The sequence below is a fragment of the Spermophilus citellus genome (genome assembly GCF_964194105.1).
Source record: "Spermophilus citellus genome assembly, chromosome: X".
NCBI lineage: Eukaryota > Metazoa > Chordata > Mammalia > Rodentia > Sciuridae > Spermophilus > Spermophilus citellus.
Genome location: NC_138190.1, coordinates 83,210,236 through 83,232,281, shown reverse-complemented (window position 1 = coordinate 83,232,281; position 22,046 = coordinate 83,210,236). Strand labels below are relative to the sequence as shown.

The window sequence follows — 22,046 nt, the reverse complement described above, 5'->3', positions numbered from 1 at the left end:
TTCTGGAAAGACAATAACAAAGGCAGATTTTGAAGAATGGAATAAATATTTAAACCCATTGCATGAAAACAAACATCAAAAACTTTCATGAAACTGACCTCATACAACTCATTAAATTAAGGTGCGAGAAACTGAGTAGACAGTAATTGAAGTAGGAAAAATCTTGGGTAGATATTTTAAAGCAGCTATTTTAAAGAAAATAAATGGTCTTGAAGAAAGCAGAGATGAATCAAAATTATAACAGATAAATTTAACAGAGAGATGGAGGCAAACAAAAAAATAAGAAACAGAAGTCTATGAGTTGTAATATTCAGTAAGATAAAAAATGTGATATAAGACACAGATAGTAGGAACAATCAGACAGAAGAAAGAATTAGTGAGTTTGAAGACAGGTTATTTTAAAATACACAGAAGAGAAAAAAGAAAAGAATGAAGAGGAATGAAGAAAGCCTACAGAAACTTTGGAAGAGTATAACAAGAGCAAATACTTAGGCTATTGAAAACTTTTTGGTGGTGTACTGGGGATTGAGGGCACTTGTCCACTGAACCACATCCCCAGCACTATTTTGTATTTTATTTAGAGACAGGGTCACAACGAGTTGTTTAGTGCCTTGCTTTTGCTAAGGCTGGCTTTGAACTTGCAATCCTCCTGTCTCAACCTCCGGAGCCACTGGGATAACAGGCATGCACCATTGAACCTGCTGCTATGAAAATTTAAAAGAAAATTGAGAATACCAACTGGTATGAAGCTTACTTAATGTAACAGTAACAGAAAACTTCCCAAAACTATGGAAAGGTACAAATATACAGGCAAAGGAAGGTCAAAGGTCACTAGTCAAATTTAACACACTCAGTTATACCCAAAGATATCTTATAATCAGGGGCTGGGGCTGTAGCTCAGTAGTAAAGCACTTGCTTTGCATGTGTGAGGCACTGGGTTCAATCGTCAGCACCACATAAAAATAAATAAAGACACTGTGCGTTCATCTACAACTCAATAAATGTTTTTAAAAAAGATATAATCAAACTCCCACAGTTAAAACATAAAGATTCTCAAAAAAGCAAGATAAAATAAACAACATATAAGTGTCCCAGTTCGACTAACAGACAAGATATAATCAAACTCCCACAGTTAAAACATAAAGATTCTCAAAAAAGCAAGATAAAATAAACAACATATAAGTATCCCAATTCGACTAACAGACTTCTCAGAAGACATCTCAAAATTCAGGAGAGAATGGTATATGATTTTCACAGAAGAAAGAAAACAGTTCACTGAGAATACTGTACCCAGCAAAGCTATCAAGAAATGAAGAAGAGATAAAAGCATTCTTAGAGAAACAACAGCTGAGAGAATATCCACACCAGATCTGACTATTTCTAAGGAAAGCTATTCAGACTGAACTAGTTATTAATGATTAAGAAGAAAACTTGGGAAGTTATAGAACTCACTGGTAAGATGAACTATACAAATAAATTCAATATGATCTAATAAAGTAAATGGTTTGTAAATCATTTATAACTTTAAAGACTAAAGAACAACTAAAAACAAAAATTACATTACTCTTAAGATATAGGAAATATAAAAAATTACAAAATGGGATATCAAAAATTCAAAATGTTGGGTGGAAAAAAGGGCAAGTGCAGGGTTTTCTTCGTTATTTTTGTTCCTACTTTATCTTTTTTTTAAAGAGAGAGTGAGAGAGAGAGAGAGAGAGAGAGAGAGAGAGAGAATTTTTAATATTTATTTTTTTTTTAGTTCTCGGCGGACACAACATCTTTGTTGGTATGTGGTGCTGAGGATCAAACCCGGGCCGCACGCATGCCAGGCGAGTGCGCTACTGCTTGAGCCACATCCCCAGCCCCCTACTTTATCTTTAAGATAAAAATAATAATGTAATGTAACATGTATAAAACAATAATAATATAATTTCAAAACAGACTGTTATTATCAAAACTTTTTGCAAAACTCAAGGTAACCACATTGAAAAGAATCTGTAATACATAAACCAAAATAATAATAAAAGAATCAAAGAACATTATAATGTGTCATTCACTTAACTACCAGGCTATAAGAATGGGCAAAAGAATGAATGTAACTACAATAAAACTAGAAAAAAATGTTACATAATGACTGTAGTAAAATCTTACCTGTAAAAATTAACTTGAATGTCAGTTGATTAAATTTATAATTAGAAGGTGCAGAGTGACAGAATGAGTAAAAAAAAGATCCAACTATATATTGGTTATATAAAATTCACTTTACCTCTAAAAACACACAGAATGAAAGTATAGGGAAGTAGAAAGCTATTCCATGCAAATGGATAACAAAAGAATGTAGAGGTAATCATATTAACATCAGATTAATAAACCTTAAATCAAAAGCAGCAAAAATAAGCAAGAAGTGTCATTATATAATGATATAGGAATCAATTCAGCAAGAGCAAATAAGAGTTCTAAATATATATGCATCCAATATTGAAGCCCCAAAATACAAAATACAATTCATTAATAGACCTAAAGGGAGAGATTGGCTTTAATAAAATAATAGCTGGGGCATTAACCCCTTACTTTCATCAATGGACAGATGATCCAGACAGAAACTCACTGATGAAATATCAGAGTTAAATTATAGCCTAGAACAAATATGGACCTAATCAGACATTTACGAATATTTCATGCAAAAGTTGCAGAATACACATTTTTCTAATTAGTACCTGAATCATTCACTAGTATAGATCATATGAACAATAATATAAAGAACAATAAATGCTGGTGCAGTCGTGGGGAAAAGGGTACCTTGTTGGTGAGACTTCAGACTAGTGCAACAACTCTGGAAAGCCATACGAAGATTCCTAAAAACTAGGGATGGATCCACCATATGATCCAGGTATCCTCCAAAGGTCTGAAGTTGGCATACTACAGAGACCTCAACCATATTTATATCAGCACAATTCACAATAGCTACATTATGTAATCAACCCAGATGCCTGTCAATAGATGAATGTATAAATAAATTGTGATATATACAAACAATGGAGTTGTACTCAGCCATATAACGTGATTGCATGAGCAATGTAATTCTGCAACCTGTACACTCAGAAAAATGAGAAATTATATCACATCTGATTCAAATATATGATTTGTCAAGATCATTGTACTGTCATGTGTAACTAATTAAAATAAATAAAAAATGAATGAAAAAGAAAAAAAATTAAAAAATAATGAAATTATGGCATTTGCCAGTAAATGGATGGAAATGGAGGATATCATGCTAACTGAAATTAGACAAAATCAGAAACTCATAGGTTGGATGTTTTCTCTTATATGTGGAAGCTAGTGTAAAATAAAGGAAAGGGGGAGGAAAGGATAGGATAACATAAAGAGTCAACTAAATACAAGTTAATAGATGATCTAAAGAAAATCTAGTAGGGAAAGGAGAATGGGAGAGGGAAGGGAGAATGGAGGGAAAAGGGGAAGGGAAAAGAGGGGATCATGAACTAAATTTGATTTCCATGCATATATGTGTTTGTCAGGATGAATCCAACCATTATTTGTAATTATAAACCTCTAATAAAATCTAATAAAATCAATAATAAAAATAATAATAAAATAAAAATAATACCCAACTTATATGTTGTTTGCAAGAGACTCCTCTTGCAGGAAAAGACACAAGCTGAAAGTAAAAGAATAGAAAAAGACAGTGCATACTGATGCAGTCTGAAAACAAGCAGGAGTGAGTAGATATTCTCATATCTGACAAAGCAGGTTTCAAGAAAAAATTAATCAGAAGAGAAAAGGAACTACATACTTTTACAGTGAATACAACAAAAAGTTATAATAGTAGTAAATATTTATGCCCCAAACACCAGTGCAACTAATTAAATAAAACAAACACTTCTTGATATTAAGACTCAGAACTCAATACAATATTACTAGGTGATTTCAATGTACTTCTCTCACCAGTAGGCTGATAACTCAGACATAAAATCAATAAAATATTTTCTGACCTACATAACACTCTAAATCAAATGGAACGAATAGATATCTATAGAATATTTCATCAAAGAATAGGTGACTTTCCTTTCCTTTCAGAAGCTCATGAAACCTTTTCTAAATTAGATAGCATTTTAGGTCACAGAGCAAGTCTTAGAAAACAAAAAACAATCCCTTATGTTATATCAGAGCATAGTGGAATAAAATCAGAAATTATCAGCAAGAGAAATCATAGAAACCACATAAACACATGGAGATTAAACAATACACTTTGGAATGAGAAATGGATCTTATAAAGAATCAGAGGGGAAATAAAATTCTGAGAATCACTCAAGGGTATTTATATAACATAACAAAATTTCTGGGACACTATGAAGGCAGTTCCAAATGGCATTAGACAGTAAGTGCCTATTTCACACACACAAAAAAAGATACAAATAAACACTCTAATGTTATATCTCAAGGCCCTAGAAAAGCAGGAGCAAACATTCCAAAACCATAAGAAGACAGTAAATAATTAAGAACCAAAATCATTGAAATAGAGAATACAATAAAAGCAACAAAGAATCAATGTAACTATGATTTGTTTCTTTCAAAAGATAAACCCTTATCCAAAATAACCAAAAGGGAGAAACCAACCAAATTAACAAAGTTACAGATGAAAATGGAAATATCACAACAGACATTTCCAAAATCCAGAGAATCTTCAGAGACTGTTTTGAAAACATATATTCCAATAAAATCCATCAAGATATAAATAAGTTTCTAAACACATATTCTGTCCAAATTGAACTAAGAGAACATAGGAAACCTAAACAGATCAATATTAAGCAATATTATTGAAACTGTAATAAAAATCCTTCCAAAAAAGGAAAGCCTGGGACCAGATGGATTCATACCTGACTTCTACCAGACTTTTAAAGAAGAACTAGTGGCTATCCTGTTCTAATTATTCCATGAAATAGAAAAAGAAAAAATACTCCCGAATTCCTTTTATGAATCAGGGATCAAACTAATACTAAAACCAGATAAAGATATATCAAGAAAGAAAACTACAAACCAATATATTGATGAACGTAAACACAAGTTATTCTTAATAAAATATAAGGGTAGTATTTTCAATAAATGGTGCTGGTAAAATTGAATATCCACATGTGCAATAATGAAGCTAAATCCCTCTCTCTTGCCAGTTTCAAGGAACAAGTTATGTGATTTAAAGACTCATTATATAAGAAACTGAAACTATGAAACCACTAGAAAAAAAACAGGAGAAATTCTTTAGAATATTAGAATGGAAAAGGATTTTTTTGCACAAGACCCCAAGAGCCTAGGAAAGGAAAGCATTAATAGACAAATGGGATTATATCAAACAAAAAAGTTTCTACACTGCAAAGTAAAAACTCAACACTGAGACAACCTACAGAATGAAAGAACATACTTGCAATATATATATATATATATATATATATATATATATATGATAACTGGCTCAATACAGATAATATGATACTGCAAAAATTAAATTATAAATAAGTAACCCAATTGAAAAATGTGTAATATGGGTCGGGGTTGTGCCTCAGTGGTAGAGCGCTTGCCTTGCATGCATGAAGCCCTGGATTCGATCCTCAGCACCATATAAAAAAATAAATAATTAAAATAAAGATATTTTTTTAAAAAAGAAAAATGTGTGATATATGTAAATATACATTTCTCTTCTTTTTCCTCCTGTTTTTTCTTTTGGTATTTGGTTGAACCCTGGAGTACTTTGCCACTGAACTACATCCCCAGTACTTTTTTTACTTTTCATTTTTAGACAGTATCTCACTGAATTGCTGAGGGTTTACCTTAGTTGCTGAGTATGGCCTCAAACTTGTGATTCTCCTGCCTCAGTTTACAGAGTTGCTGGGATTATAAGTATACACCAGTATGCCCAGCACTGAATAGACATTTTTCAAAGGGAGTTACAAATAGCCAACAGGTACATGAAAAAATGTTCAGCATCACTATAATCAGGGAATTACAATTCAAAACTGAAATGAGATACAATCTACCCAAGTAAGAATGACTAATATTTAAAAGAATAAAAATAACAAGTCTTGGTGAGGATGTAGAGAAAAAGGAACAGTTTTTAGGCATGCAAATTATTAAACCCACTATTTATTTTCTCACACATGAATAAAGTGATCAAATTCTATAGCTGGTTATTCTCTTCCCTGTCTCTGCATATGAGAGCTTTGAGCTGCTGAAATGATTGGGAATGATTTGAAGTAAGGTCTGTCTGAGACACAGAGGAAAATGGAAATGATGCCATTAGCTTAGATTGCTTTACTAGCTGCTGATTTGAATTGTTTTCACAGCTTGCATGTGTTAAAGGTTTAGAAGTTCACTTGGCACAAAACCCTGATTTGGTTTGATCTTCATGTCCTGGGCAGGACTTGTTAGTTGAAGACAGGATACTAGAGTATATGAGTTCTTTCAATGCTCATACTTGCAAATTTGGGACTTGAATTTTACACTATCTCTGTAGTTGTGGCCTTGTGAGCCTTCCCCTCCTCCCTTCTCTCCTTTAACTTACTCATTTGACTACAAATGGAGACTTGAACTCCTCAAGTCTTGACCAGGGGTTGGGGGGTATGGGGGTAGTTGTTGGGTTTTATATATATATATTGTTTTTGAACTGTCTGTATATAATTTAAAATTATAAATGTATAATATATTATTTTTTGCACAGTGTTATCAGTTTAACTGAGTCAGGGGATGGGGGCAGTTAGCATGATGGAGCCAGGAAGGGACACATTAGATAGGGATAGAGTGCTTCAGTTCCAGGTAGTCTGCACAATAACTAATTAACCTTCCTATTGAAAATGCCAAATGTTTAGTTACATTACTTTAAATGATGTTGAATTGGAATTTAATAGCAGGCAGTTCTGGACACAATATTTTGATCTTAGTTGAAAATTTTTGAAAGGGAAAAATAAACAAAAAATTAAACTTATTGATTTTTATCCCCTGATATTATGGGGAATCAGAAAATTTCATGTGGCTAGATGCTGCTACCCTTTAAGTACCCTAGACTATAATTTAGACCTTTGAGAAGGTAGACTCTTGTTTCATAGGGAACTATTTGTATGTTTGTACACACACATATTTGCCTCAGTAAAATAGAAAAAAAAAGCAAATTCATGTGTTGGTCTTCTATTTATATTTTGATTCCAGAAGCTATTTGCTGACTTGCTATGGTTTGTTAATTCCAGGCCTAACTTAAATGGCTTAGTAGCAAATATGATAAATTTAAATGTGTTTACATTTTAAGAAGTATGCAGTGATACTTACAGAGCAGATAATTAACTCCAGATGCAAATATTAAACTACACATTTTTAAAAAAGCTGCTATGGAGGTTCCTCAAAATATTAAAATTTAAACTACTACATGATTGAATAGTTCCACTCTTGGGAATATATCCAAAGGAAATGAAATTAGTATGTCAAAGAGACATCTGCACTGTTTTGTTAATTATACTACCAGGCTCAATAACCATTGATAAAGAAAATGTGGTACATATTCACAATGGAATACTATTAACCTGTGAAAATAATTGAAACCTGCCACTTTTAACAACATAAATGTAACTAGAGATCATTATGTTAAATTAAAGTGAGACAAGAAAGACAAAAACTGCATTATTTCACTCATTTGTGCATCCTAATAAATTGAGCTAATCAAATTTAGAGTTGAGTGATAGTAGGGGTCCAGAACAGAGAAAGGGTGAGGGATGGGGGAAATTTGATCAATGGTTTTTAAGTTACAACAGAATGTACCAAGAAGCTATAAGGTATAATTGTATAGTATGGAGACTGTAGATAATAATTATGGAATAAATTATATACTGTATATTTGAAAACGCTAGAAGAAAGGATTCTGAAAGTGTTTGCCACAAACAATAAATTTTGAGGAGATAAATGTGTTTAATCTGTATAAACATCATTTAGTGAATATATATATATTGAAAATTTCATGATACCCCATTAATATTCATAACTTTTGTGTTTTGTGTATAAATTAAAATATTATAAAACAAAATATCACAGTTGCCTGACCCTAAACAAATTGTCAATTACCAAGGCACAGTGGCACATGCTGTAATTCCAGGGACTCAAAAGGATGAGTCAGGAGGATTACAATTTCAAGCACAGTCTTAGGAACAAACTGAGGCCCTAACAAGTTAGTGAGACCCTGTATCAAGATACAACTTAAAAAGGCCTGGGGATGTTGCTCAGTGGTTAAATACTCCTGAGTTCAATTAAAAAAAAAATCTGTCAAGCAGCCCATTTTTGATCCTTTTTTCCTTCTCCAGTCTCTCTTATGAATTCCATGTCATCATGCTTTCTTTCAACTTGGCCTCAAAACAAAACAAAACAAAACAAAACAAAAAAGCAAAAAATCACCAAAAAACCTGTCTTTCAGAAGGAACCCCAATATTTTCTTGCACTTAAAAGAAAACATACTTCTTAACACTTGTAGATCTCTCAGGGAAAATTTCTCACAGGCAAAGAATAAATCTTAAAGCCAAATAAATTACTTTTAAACATCAACATATTGGAAAAGGAAGTCATTTCTCAGACAAAAGTGGCTCCTCTTTTGCAAATGGTAATCCTAATTGTTTGAGCCTCTAAAACGTCTTTCAAATCCATACTAGCTCAATCTACCTAGAATTAAGGAAAACAATTTCTATGATTATTTCAGCCTCAACTAAAAACTCCTGATAATCTGTAAGTGTGGAGAGGGTGAGCATGTTTTTCTTTCCCAAAGGAAAAAAAAAAAAAGACTGAACAGAGGTAACCAAGGCAAAAATTGTGGGCCCAAGTTTACATTTGGTGGAATGAATTGAGGTGAAGTATTTCCCAAACAGTGACATTGTAAGATGAATTTATCTGTGTCACTACTTGACATTAATAATTTCAAATAATTTTAACTTATAAAGTATATTAACACCTGTTTTCCTAGTTGATTAGAAATTTCAGAATATGTTATGATCTCTGCCCAAAGCAAAACTTCACAAAAGAAAAATAATATGGGAAGAGTGTTTCAACTAACAAAGGTTAGTAAAGAGACTCGATTTAACTTTAGAATGTACTGGGGAGTTACTTCTCATATTTGCTTATTATAAGATATCTTTTTCATTAGGTTCATGGGTTATCTTTCTCTCATATTCTAAAACATAATCTTATATAAGAAGCAGTTACTTATTTACTTGATTTTTATCCAATTTCATTTGTAAGCCACAAAATAATATCAATATATTTTAAAATTTATTATATATGTTTACCTATATTTTATATAGAATACTATAGGAATTAGTATCCTAGCCTCAAGAAATGGGCTTGAGGTGATGGAGGGAACATAGAGAGAAATAGGAGTAGTCTGAGGTAGATCATGTCATGAGTTTAGAGTTGATCCTGTGAATGGAGCTGCCTCAGAGGGCTCTGGCACTTCTGAATGAGCACCTGTGTTGCACATTGAGCAAGTTACTTAACTTGCTTAAACATTGGTTTTCTGATGTGTAAAGTGAGAAAAATAAGAGTTACATTGGGTAAATGTGAAGAAAAATGAGGTAACACTTTGACTTAGCAAAATATGTATTAACTAGTATAAATAGCAAACTTATTAAAATATTATTATTAATAATGCAGTCTGAAATTTCACCAAGTAAATTATTTAACTATATTTACAGTCCATGCCCTTGCTGTTGATGGATAAAAACTGAAATCATTTAAGAGTACTGATAGATTAGTAGAATATAAACAATAAAGAAATATACGGTAATCAATATGTTATAAAACAAAGTGTTGAAAGACCACTTACCACATCTATGATATCAGATTCCATTTCATGGCTGAGATCAGACTACAAGCAAAAGGAAAACAGAAGTTAGTGTGTAATTATTGATATGAAATCTATTATTGTATTTAAGGAAACAGAGCAAATATCAATACATTTATGTTTCAAACAATACATTTATTTCTAAGTTGCAGAAATTTATTACTTGGAATCTGAGGAAGCAGCTAATATGAGTCATTATCTCTTCACAGACAGCTGTATACATTTACATTTATTTTGATTTTGATATGCTTGGACTTATTCTTTCTTTATTATTTTATCTTATGTCTTTTATGGACTATGATATTTTTGGGCTCATTTACCATATTTCCTTGCATTCTACTGAATTACCTATTCCTCATTCTCTTGGTTTCCCCCCTCTATTAGTCAATATATTACACATTCTATTTATGTACACTTAAGAGTTTTATGCATCGCAGACTTAATTTGGCTAATCAACACATATATCCTTCTTTGATCAGGACAAAGATCTTATGTTCATACTCAAACCACCATTTTTCTATCTATTATGTTGCTATTATTCAATATTTCCGTCCCATATTTTCTTCAATTGCCAAAATTAGTCTTCTTTACAGCTAAAGCCTATAACGACTAAAAAATGTATTTTAATGATGTCTGCCACACCATAGCTTTAAAACAAACTTAATTTACTCATTTTATAATAAATAACATACAAATTCACTAATTATAATGTACAACTTGCAGATATATTTTATATGTGTATGGCTGCATGATCACAAAAAAGTAAGAATATTAAATGGTTCCCATACTCTAGAAAGGCTACATATGGTCCTTCTCAGTCTGTCTTCAAAGGAGTAGGAATATCCTAAATTATCTCTTAATGATTTTTCTGCTTTGAACTTCTTATAAATGAAAACAGAGTATGCATTATGTTGTCTCTGGCTTCTTTCACTCACTGTACTATGTATAACAGTCATCTGGGTTGTTTCACACCACCCTTTCAGCTTTAAAAGACATATCTTTTCTCATTCTTCCAGTTTCATTACTCCTATGTTCTTATAATTAGAGTACAACTCTAATAAAATCATTTAAATACAATTTTAATTTCTTGTGTATTTTAATTTATATTAATTGGAATAGTAAACTATTTAAATTTAAGGTAATTATCAATAGATATGCACTTATGTATATGATTTTATAGTATTTTGTCTTTGTTCCATCTGTTTTTTATTCCTCTTTTCAATTAAATATTTATAAGATTCTATTTCCTCTTGTTTATTAGGTTTTTGTCTATGTCATCTTTTGTTAATCTTTCCATGGTTAATCTAAAATATATTTTTAAAGTCTGGTTTAGAAAAAAAAAATTGTGTTCCAAAAATGTTTTCAGGGAATAATGTGAAAATTATCTTCATAATAATCTTAAAATCATATTTTTTTTCATTTGATGTTTTCATGAATACTCAGTGGTTTAATACAGAGGCTTATGGAATGTGAGAGTATAATATTTTAAATGCAAATGCAAATATGCTGTCTCCTATGAAAACAGAATTAATAGCATTTGAAATCTATTAAAAACAATTCTTCTTAATTTTAGTTTAGTTTTAGAAAACCTGTTTATTTAACATATGACACCTATGTTAATACACAGTTGGCTTATTATAGCTGGATTTTTAAGTATGGGAAATATCAATAGATTTAACCCACATAAACAAACATTCTTTAGGACCACAAATATCCTTGAGATTAAATGACTCATTGCATCAAAAGTTTTGGTAACTGTTACACTACAGTTTGTAATATCTATCAATTTAATTAAATTGATCATTTTATCACTTCAAAATAATATCTAGAATTTTACATAAAGATTAGTCATTGTTGTCTTATTTTTGACATTATGAATGCCATATTTTATAAGACATTATTATTATTTCTCTCCTAAACAGGTAATATTCATTTATCTTTTGCCCATATATTTATTTTTTGTTGGGCCTTTCATTCCTTTCTGTGATTTCTTCTATATGAGATAATTTTCCTTCAGGCAGAGGAATTCTTTTACTTAGGTTCAAGTCTCCTGTGATAAATTCTTTCAACACTTATTTTTGTCAAAACATCTTAATTTTGATTTATTTTTTGAAGAGGATTTATGTATATTCAATTCTGCCATCAATTGTGAAGAACAGAATGCAAATTGGCATTTATTTTCTTTTACCAATTTAAAGATACTGCACAATTACACTCAATAGAGTAACACACTATCCTTATTGCTTGGGACTATTCAGTTTTCATATCAAAAGACCTTTGCCTAGAACTCCCTTAGTCCTTGAAAAATTTGAACAGTTTCTCATCCTGTTTGGGCTTCTGTTTCTTCTGCTAAAATTCAGCTCCCTAAATGTAGCTGCTTTCAAGAATGTGTCCTTTATCTAGCTGATAAGTTTTATATTTTCTTTGTAAAGGAAAGACATTTATGTAGCTCACAGTTAAGGGGGTTCAAGAGTATAATGCCAGCATCTGCTTTGTTCTGGTATGGCAGTCACAGTGGATGGCAGCACAGTGATAGGAGTACATGTGAGAGTGGCAAGTGGTGCAACAAAAGAGATTCAGAGGTGGTTCCAGGCTCCCTCAAAACAACCCATTCTTGTGGAAACTAATCTAGTCCTAGGAGATCTCCATTTCCCTTCCAACACTGATGCCCCTTTTAATTTAATTTATTTATTTATTTGGGTACTGAGGATTGAACTTGGGGGCACTTGGCCACTGAGCCACATCCCCAGCCCTATTTTGTATTCTACTTAGACAAGTGTCTCACTGAGTTGCTTAGCGCTTCACCATTACTGAGGCTGCCTTTAAACTCTTGATCCTCCTGTCTCTGCCTCCGGATCTGCTGGGATTACAGGCATGTGCCACCACACCCAGCTTAAATTTATTTTAAATGATACATAAAAACATAAAACTTGGGAGCTGGGGCTGGGGCTCAGCAGTAGCACACTTGCCTGGCAGTGTGAGGCACTAGTTTTGATTTTCAGCACCACATATAAAGAAATAAAATAAATGTCTTTCAACAACTAAAAAAATATTTTAGTAAAACACATAAAACGTGCATAATAATGGAGCTCCATGTGATATTTCAATGCATGTGTATATTATGTACTGTTTACATGTGGTTAATTTTCTTTGATTTTTCAATAATTTGAATAACTACCACAATGTGTATAGGTAAGGTTTTACTTACTTATGCTTGTTGATTTGCTGAACTTTAATCTGTGGATTGATATCCATTGTCATATTTGAAAAAAATTTCCCAAACTATCATTTCTTTAAATATTGTTTTTATTCCATTTTCACTTCCCTCACCTCTTAGAATTCCAATTACATGTATGTTGGACATTTTGAACATGTCATGCATCCTCTGTTGTCATTTCCCAGCTTTCTCTCATTGCTTTAGTTGAAATATTTTCAGTTAACTTACCTTCAAATTCATTACTATACTCTGATATTTAACCCATATATAAAAATAGCTCTTAATTTCAAATATGATATTTTCAGTTCCAATATATACAATTATTGTTATATACATTTTATGATGTTTTAGAAATTTTCATTTTTCATCAATTTTATCCATCTTTTACTCAGGATCTAGAGTTGCTATAGTTAGGACCTAAAGCTTCTGGTTTTCAAAAAATATAAGAGAACATGAAAAAAAAAGAGGAAATAGTGACTCAAATATCCACAGAAAAGCAGGGAATAAAACTGACTGTGAGAAGCTGGAAATTGTGGGGAGCTTTATTAGTCCATTTTTATCTTACTATAATAAAATCCTTGAGGTTGAACAATGTATAAAGAAAAATTTTGCTAAGCACACAGTTTTGGAGGCTGAAGGCTGAAGATAAATCAGCCCTATGCATTTTAGCCTTTATTGAGAACCCTCTTGGCTGTGTCACAACATGGTATAGAAATAGGAAAAACTGAGGCTAAGTGTATGGGGGTGACCTCATTTTCTAACAACCCACTCTTTTGAGAACTAACTGGGGCCCCATGGAAACTACATTAATCTCTTTCCAAGGACTTAATTTCCTCCAAAAAAGTTCCTTCAGTTAAAAGTTCTATTGCCTCTCAACTTTGTTACAATGGGGACTGACCTTCCCTCATATGAGTCTCTCAGAGATAATTCATATCCAAACCATATCATGGGGAAATAGAGAAAAGATGATTAATATATACAGAGGTTATGATTGGATAACAACAAAAACTTCCATGTTCTGAATAAAGGTAATATGGTTGACAGCATTTAATTGTATATTTAATTATATGCATATATAAGTATGTCAAAATAAATCCCAGAATCATGTATAGCTATAGTGCAGCAATAAAAAGGTAAAGGTATTTCAACAATGAGAAGAAATACCCAGTGACAGGATTTTGAATGTAACCAACACAAAGAAATGATAAATGTCTGAGGTGATGGATATACCAATTACCCTGGCCTTATCATTGTTCATTGTACATAGGTATGAAAATATCACACTGTACCATATAAATATTTAAAATTTATGTGTCAATGAAAAATACATTAATAAGAGTATGAGCAAGCCCAGATGTCAGATTTAACTAAAAAATTCTTCAGAGAAAGTATTAAAATATGTTCAAAAAAGAGAAATTTATAGACAATGTCTCATCAAATAAAAACATTAACAAATATATATAAATTATACAGAAAAACTGAAATGTGTATTTTATATTTCAAAGATATAATAATTGGAAAGAAAAACTTAAAAGAGGGACTTAACATTTAATTTGAAAAGAAAATCAGCAAGCTTGAAGATAGAACAACATAGATTCTGCAAATCTGAAGAATAAGGAGAAAATAAAAATGAAAGGAATTGAGTTTCAATAAAATATTTACATGATAAATATGCATAGTGGAAGTATATATAGTGGGAGTATCAGAAAGAAAAAAAAGAAAGGGATAGAAAGTTTTCAAAAAATAATGGCTGTAAACTTCCCATATTTGATTTTAAAATAGTAATATACATATCTAACATGATCAATTAATCCTTAATAAAGTTAAGTGCAAAACTTCAACATCTAGAAACATTATGGTAAAAATGAGACAAATCAAAGTATTAAAATCATCATGAGATATTATCAAAAACACAACAAGTGGTTTTGTGCAAGGGAATCATGATGATGTCAACAGCCAATTTTTCATTAGATACAATTAAACCTAGATGGCAGATATATTCAAAGTGGTGAAAAAACTATCAATAGAATTTTCCAAATACATTTTCCTATTAATCACAATACAATCATAACAACTACCAACAAAAATGTTAAGCCACATCTAACATACAGTGTATATTGAAAATTTCACAATGCTTCCCCAAATGACTTTTATGGCTCTATGTATCATCTGTGGTAATACCAAAGTCTCCTTTTCATGGGAAAAACTCAATATTGACCTAGGTCTGTGATAAGTGCTAAAATCATATTGGCAAGGGATAACATACTGAAGTTTTGAAGAAACACACTTATAATAGCATTTGCACCCATTTAGATTCTATTATTTCTAATTCTTAAAAATTCTGTGATATTTTTATCCTAGAGAAAGATATTTTTATGAAACTGATGAATAACCTTAAATAGCAGCAAAACAAATTATTATAAAATTTAAAAAAAATTAAATAATATTAAGCCAATGTTTTCATATAATTTCATTTCTTTTGGTACCAGGGATTAAACCCAGGGTGCTTATGACTGAGCCACATCCCCAGCCCTTTTTATTATTTATTTGGAGACAGGGTCTCACTGGTTTATTTTACAGTCTCCCTAAGTTTCTGATGCTGGCTTAAATCTTTGATCCTCTTGCCTCAGTGTCTTGAGCTGCTGGGATTATAGGCATGCGCCACCACGCCCAGCTGTAATTTCACATTTTTTCACAACCAGCCTAGCAGATGTAAATGTAAGACAGTGTATGTGAAATTGACTATATTTATATATGCAATTTTCTCTTTGATTTAGATCAAAGCTGATATTTATTTTTACTTAAAGAACATAGGAGTTATAGTATGACTTTTTATAAGCATTGAACTAAGAGTTAATGGGACTAGGAGTTTTACTGTTGGCTCAATTACCATGTAGGCATTTTACCCTTAATCATATTAATATTGCTCATATTACTCTGAAAAACAGTTTTATTACATAGCAAAAACTATTCAGTAGAAATAGATGATTTATAAGTGAATTTTCAGTTCTTAATTACTCTGGGTTTATGAACTTTTCACATAGATTACTAGACAATTGGAAGTCCTAGAATAAAGTTTTTAATCAGCTAACAAAATTAAAACTAGGTGTAGAAGTGGTTTCTATAGAGTGCTCTTGTCATTTTAAAGTCATCATAGACCCATGCACTTTAGTCAATATGTGAAATAGAGCCCACTTAAGCATTTAAGCCATATTACTGGGTATAAAACATGGCAGTAACTAAAAGCTAAAATAAATAGTCAATGATACATGACAGGTGACCAATAAAAGAAAAGGAGAGTAAATTTGGACCATTAAGTGTAGAGTCACAGATTGTGATATCACCTCATTAGTATAGGACAATAATTCATGTTTTTAATAGGCACATAAGTGATAAATAAAGGTAATGTGTTGTGAGGAGGCATGTAGTGGATATTTATTCTTTTAGTTGAATTAAATTAAAAACCATGATCCAACATTATGTAGTCCATAAGAAACCAACTTAATGCATATATATGCATGTGGATTAAAAGTAAAAAATAAAGATAAAAATATGAACCATACAAAAATGATCAAAAGAAAGTAAGAATAGTTATATTAATTTCAGTGAGAGTAAAATTCAGAGAAAGAAGTAATCAGGGATAATGAGGGGTATTTATAATAATAAAGACATCAATTCTCCAAGAAAATGTATTTTTGTAAAAACATAATATCAAACACTATGAGGTAAACATTCATATAACTGAAAGGAGAAATAGATGAATATGCTGTTATAGCTGGAGACATTAATATCCCTCTATAAGAAATTTACAGATTCAACAGGTAGAAAATAAGAAAAGAGATATTTTGGCTCAACAACACAATCAACTGGATATGATGGACATCTGTAGACTATTTTATAAAACAACAGCAGACTACACAATATTCTCAAGCTCACATGAGACATTTAACAAGATTAATCAAATTCTGGGCCATAAATATACATTAATAAATTTGAAAGAATATACACATACAACCTGCCTTTAGGGCATGTTGGGATTAAACTAGAATTCACTAACAGAAAAGAAGGTGGGAAATCCTAAAATATATAAAAATTAAACAACAAAAACTACCAATTAACAAATTGGCAAATAATCTTATGAGAAGATCTGAATGTGATATGTCATTGGAGAACTGAAAATTAAAATGAAACTGATATAATACTGAACACTTATTAGAATGACTAAAATTCAAAACACTGATATTATTAAATACTGGTAAGGATATCAAGTAACATTAACTTTCATTCATTGCTTTCAGGATTGAAAAATGTCACAGTCATTTTTAAGAGAGTTTGTAAGTTTCTAACAAAATTAAACATCTTATCATATAATCCAGGAATTAGGATACTTACCCAAATGTGCCATAACTCACATTTACACATATATCTGCATGTATTTAAAATTTTAAAGAAATGTATTTTTTCAGCAGTTAAAAAAGTGGAGCTATCAAGCTATGAACAGAGGAACCTTAAATATATAGTGCCAAATGAAAAACAAACATCTAAAACTGCTATATTCTACATAATTCTAATCACATGACATTATGGGAAAGGCAAAATGATGGCGATAGTAAAATATTTAGCTGTTGTTAGGGACTAAGGACAAGGGTGTAGGAGGGGATGATAAATCAGTGGAACACTGGTAATTTTTAGAGGAATGAAACTATTATGAATGAATCTGTAATGGTGGATACTTGACATTATTCATTTGACAAAATTCATAGAACTATATAACACAAAGTAAACATTAATATAAACTATGGATTTCAGTTAATAAAAATTCATTAGTATGGGTTCCTTAATTATAACACATTTGTACCACATCAATGCAAGTTACTAATGACCAGAGGTATAGGAGGGGCAAGAAATGTATGAGAATTCTCTTTACTTTCCATCTAATTTTTCTGTAAATGTAAAACTCTTCCAAATACTAATTATATATTAACAAGAAAATGAAACATGATATTATCATATGACCCAACAATTCCACTTCTATGTCTATATCCCAAAAAATTTAAAGACTTCAAAAGTATTTTAAAAAAATTGTGTGCAAATACTCATAATAGCAATCTCAACAATACCCTAAATATGGAAACAATATAAATGTTCATGAATGGATAAATGAAATGTGGCATATCCACACAAGGAAATATTATTCAGCTGTAAAAAGGAATGAAGTACATTAGTAACAGTACCAATATTTGCTATAACATTAATGAATTTCAAAAATATTTTATTAAGTGAAAAAAGCCAGGAAAATCTGATGGCTAAGTATGTTTTAATGTTTGAACATCAATTTTAATGATCTATAAAGGTGGCATAATAATATCTGCTTTTCAGGATTATTATGAGAATCAGTATTAACTATGGAAATAATTAGCATGTAAATATTATTTTATTAAGCCAAATTTCTGAACTGTTGGATGAGGTAATATATCATTTGATGATTTTTATCTTCCAATGTATAAAAAGCTCCAAATTTTATTACTGATAGCATGTTTTAAAAATGAGAAAACACTTTGTATATTTTACAATATAGAGTTCTTCATTCAGTAAGAATTGAATTAGTAACAATATAAATTGTGCATTAAACTAGCTTTAGACAGTAAGTGAAGGGAATCACCAATTGCTACTTTTATAAATTCACTATATTATTCATGTAAATATTTGTCTAGGCTATCATTAAATTGGATAAAAAATACCTTAGGGTAGTCATTCTCCAACTTTACTCTGTATCAGAATCATCTGGAGGGTCTGCTGGGCCCAATCTCCAGAGTTTTTGATTCATTTGGTTTTCAGCAAGGCCAGACAACTTGCAATTCTAACAAGTTCCCAGGTGATGCTGATGAGAAATACTACCTTAGGGTATCATTGTTAAAATTTCACATTTGAAACCATAATAATGAAAACAGATGTATTAGTTATGATAAACTATATCTACTTTGCATAATGCTTCCATACATTGTAAATGATATTTGATTACTAAATTTATTATACTTATATGTTTACTTGAGCTGTTCTTTGAACTTCTTTAATATTGAATAAACAAATTACGTTAGCAAAAATATGTTTCTCCCTTAAAGATTTATTCTAAATAATCTTCCATGCTAAGTTAGTCACATCAAACATTATTTTTAAATTTGGTAGCTTTTTGGTTACAACTTAAAATATGAAAACCTGGATTCATGGGGAAAATATCAAATTTCTTCTACACAACATATGGCTCTACAATCAAATAATTTTATTTCATCTGGAGAAGCAGTCACCTCCATGTCTTAATTACCATAATGTGTTAAGTCTTCTATTTTCAGAAAAGAAGCTTTTGTTTTACAATCTTATATTTTCTAACTACTCATTACCAAAACTCAAAACTATAAAATTCTCTAGGCATTATGCAAATATATATATTAGAAGAAATTCTATAGCAACTTTCTCCTGAAGCAGAATTGACTGGCACACATATTTGACATCCTTATGCAGCTTCTCTATATGTTAACACTTTTATGACATTAGAGGATGCTCTGAGTCACAATAGGATATAGATTATAAACAGCGACATAGAAATCAAGGTTTTGAAAAATAAAGCAATGAATGGGATGTGAGAATTGATAAGAGTAAAATATTTAGGTATGGTAATGTTATGATCACTTTATTGCTTAACAAAAGCTGGAACTGGCTTTTAGATATCATTACCGACTTTGATCAGGTTGATAGATCACTGCCAATATCTTAGAATTGCAATGGTGAAAGAGTAGATAGAAGTACTTGGTTTTAGAAAACCAAAATGTAAATAATATAAAACATGCCCAAGATACTGAAAACACAAATCCAACTTGCATCTCTGTGGAATATTCATTATGGGTCTGAATATAAGCATTCAAAGCCCAAAGTGAAAGATAACTGAACCAATATCAGATGGAAATCCCCAAAAGGTTAGCTTCACTTTATGTTTTATGTCAACATAAATTATAGCCTTTAGTGAAGAATGAATAATTAAATTATCTAATATTATTAAGATTCACTTTTTTGAGGCTGTAATTTTAAATGAAATATAAGCTCTCCAAGAGAAGCAGGAAGAAATCCCTGAAGCAAACAGTTATATATTTAGAAAAGCAAAGGGGACCACAGAGCAAAGGAAACAATTTTATTATATAAGCTAAGAATGAGATAAACTATCCTTTCTGGAACATTTCTGCTGCCATGAGATTTTGCAAAATTAACAATGTACAATTAAATGACAGTTCTTCAAACAAATCTTGAAATTCATAGGTACATTTTCTTTTCCAAGAAACGAGGAACTCTGTCCATCTGCAGTGCAAACATTAAGTCTCTAGCACTCAGAGACCACAAACAAATATGCTCTTCTACAATGTTCACTTCAAGTATTAAAAGACACTAGTATGTATAAATTACATATGTATAATAATATGAGAAAAGAAACAATGTATGACTCCTAAAAATAAAATATCTCTGGATCTATGGCTGATTTGGATCATCTGTTCTGCTTTTTTATCATGACAATTAGGATGTATGAAGAATGGTAAAGGCTTGGTCAGAAAGTACAAACTGTAGCGCACTTCATAAATGTGCTGATTACAATAGTATATTTGTGATATGCTTGCAATAGTATATTTGTCATTTGCTTAAGTATATACAACGTGTACTTACTGCATCTGACTCATTTGGAGGATGCTTGTTTTTCAAATAAGTTTGTAGGTCCCACCTAAAAGTCTTGATCTCATCCCTGGATGCACAGCTTAACTTTTTTTTTTTTTGATTTTTTGAAAAGAACAATAGCCAGATTCCGTTTCATATCAATTAAATCTAATATACCTAAAGTTGAGTATGGGCATTAAGAGTTTTGAAATTTCATCAGGTAATTTTTTTTGTAGCAGGGATTGAACCCAGAGGTGCTATACAACTGAGCACTTTTTATTTTAAGACAGGTACATTGCTAGGTACATTGCTGAGGCTGGCTTTGAACTTGTGATCATCCTGTCTTAGCCTCCAGAGCTTCTGGAATTACAAGCATGTGCCACCACACCCAACTCCTCATGTAATTCTTCAGAGCATGCAGTTGGGTTGAAAAACAGTGGTGGTGAATCAAAATCGAGAAGCAGATTGTTTTTAGGTTCTTTGGTAATAGTTTCACACTTTATGGTTTGAGGAATACTGCTGTATACGGTTCTGATATTTTTTATAAAGGAAACTTTGATTTTAAAAGATGACTTATCAATCCATCTATTATCTTATTTTAATATTTTTTGCTTAATAAAGATGCTGAGGAAGCTTGGTGTCTTTTAGCTATAGATCCTCTTTCTAAATCCTATGAGAGAGTATTTTCCATCAATATCAGTATTCCTTCAAAGCTGAGATGATAATTTATTGCCTTAGCTTTTGATCTGCTTTGTCCATTTCTTGAACTCTTGTTCCAGAGAAAGAATTTCCTCTCTATGTTCTATGAGGATTGTACTTATTTCTACACAGGAACTGTTTCTATTGATATTTTTAAAAATTGCTATTATAAAGTCCACTGATGCAGATCTTACTTTTTCTTTGATAAATAAATTTCTCTTACTCCTTTAAGCACCTAGCAGATTCTAGAATTGTTTATCACTAAAAAGTTCTTGCCTCTGTGTTTTAGCTTTTGAAAAGTGAGTTTTTATTCTAACTTCTGTATGGATCACAACCACAGAAGATTGATACATAGAAAAAAGCGAACTCCAATTATTTTCCATGACTGGTTTAACATGTTTAAATGAGTGAAAGTAGAAAAAAAGAATGGCTATTGAAAAGGGAAATTAGAAATAAAGTGGATGTACAGTGTCAAACATTTTGCAGGATGGAGTACAAGGTACTTGACAGGAGATAGCTCTCTCTCTCTCTCTCTCTCTCTCTCTCTCTCTCTCTCTC

At 31.2% G+C, this 22,046-nt stretch overlaps 1 protein-coding gene across 1 annotated transcript in view; it reads right to left on the bottom strand.

Annotated features, from left to right (window-relative positions):
* LOC308639473 (uncharacterized protein) overlaps positions 1-22,046 on the bottom strand; it is a gene marked incomplete at its 3' end in the record, with an annotated part of 204,973 nt that overhangs the window by 146,670 nt on the left and 36,257 nt on the right. Inside the window, exon 5 of the mRNA XM_081277711.1 lies at positions 9,860-9,901. Within this exon, the coding sequence (XP_081133837.1) occupies positions 9,860-9,901 (42 nt within the window). The remainder of the gene's footprint in view (positions 1-9,859; positions 9,902-22,046) is intronic.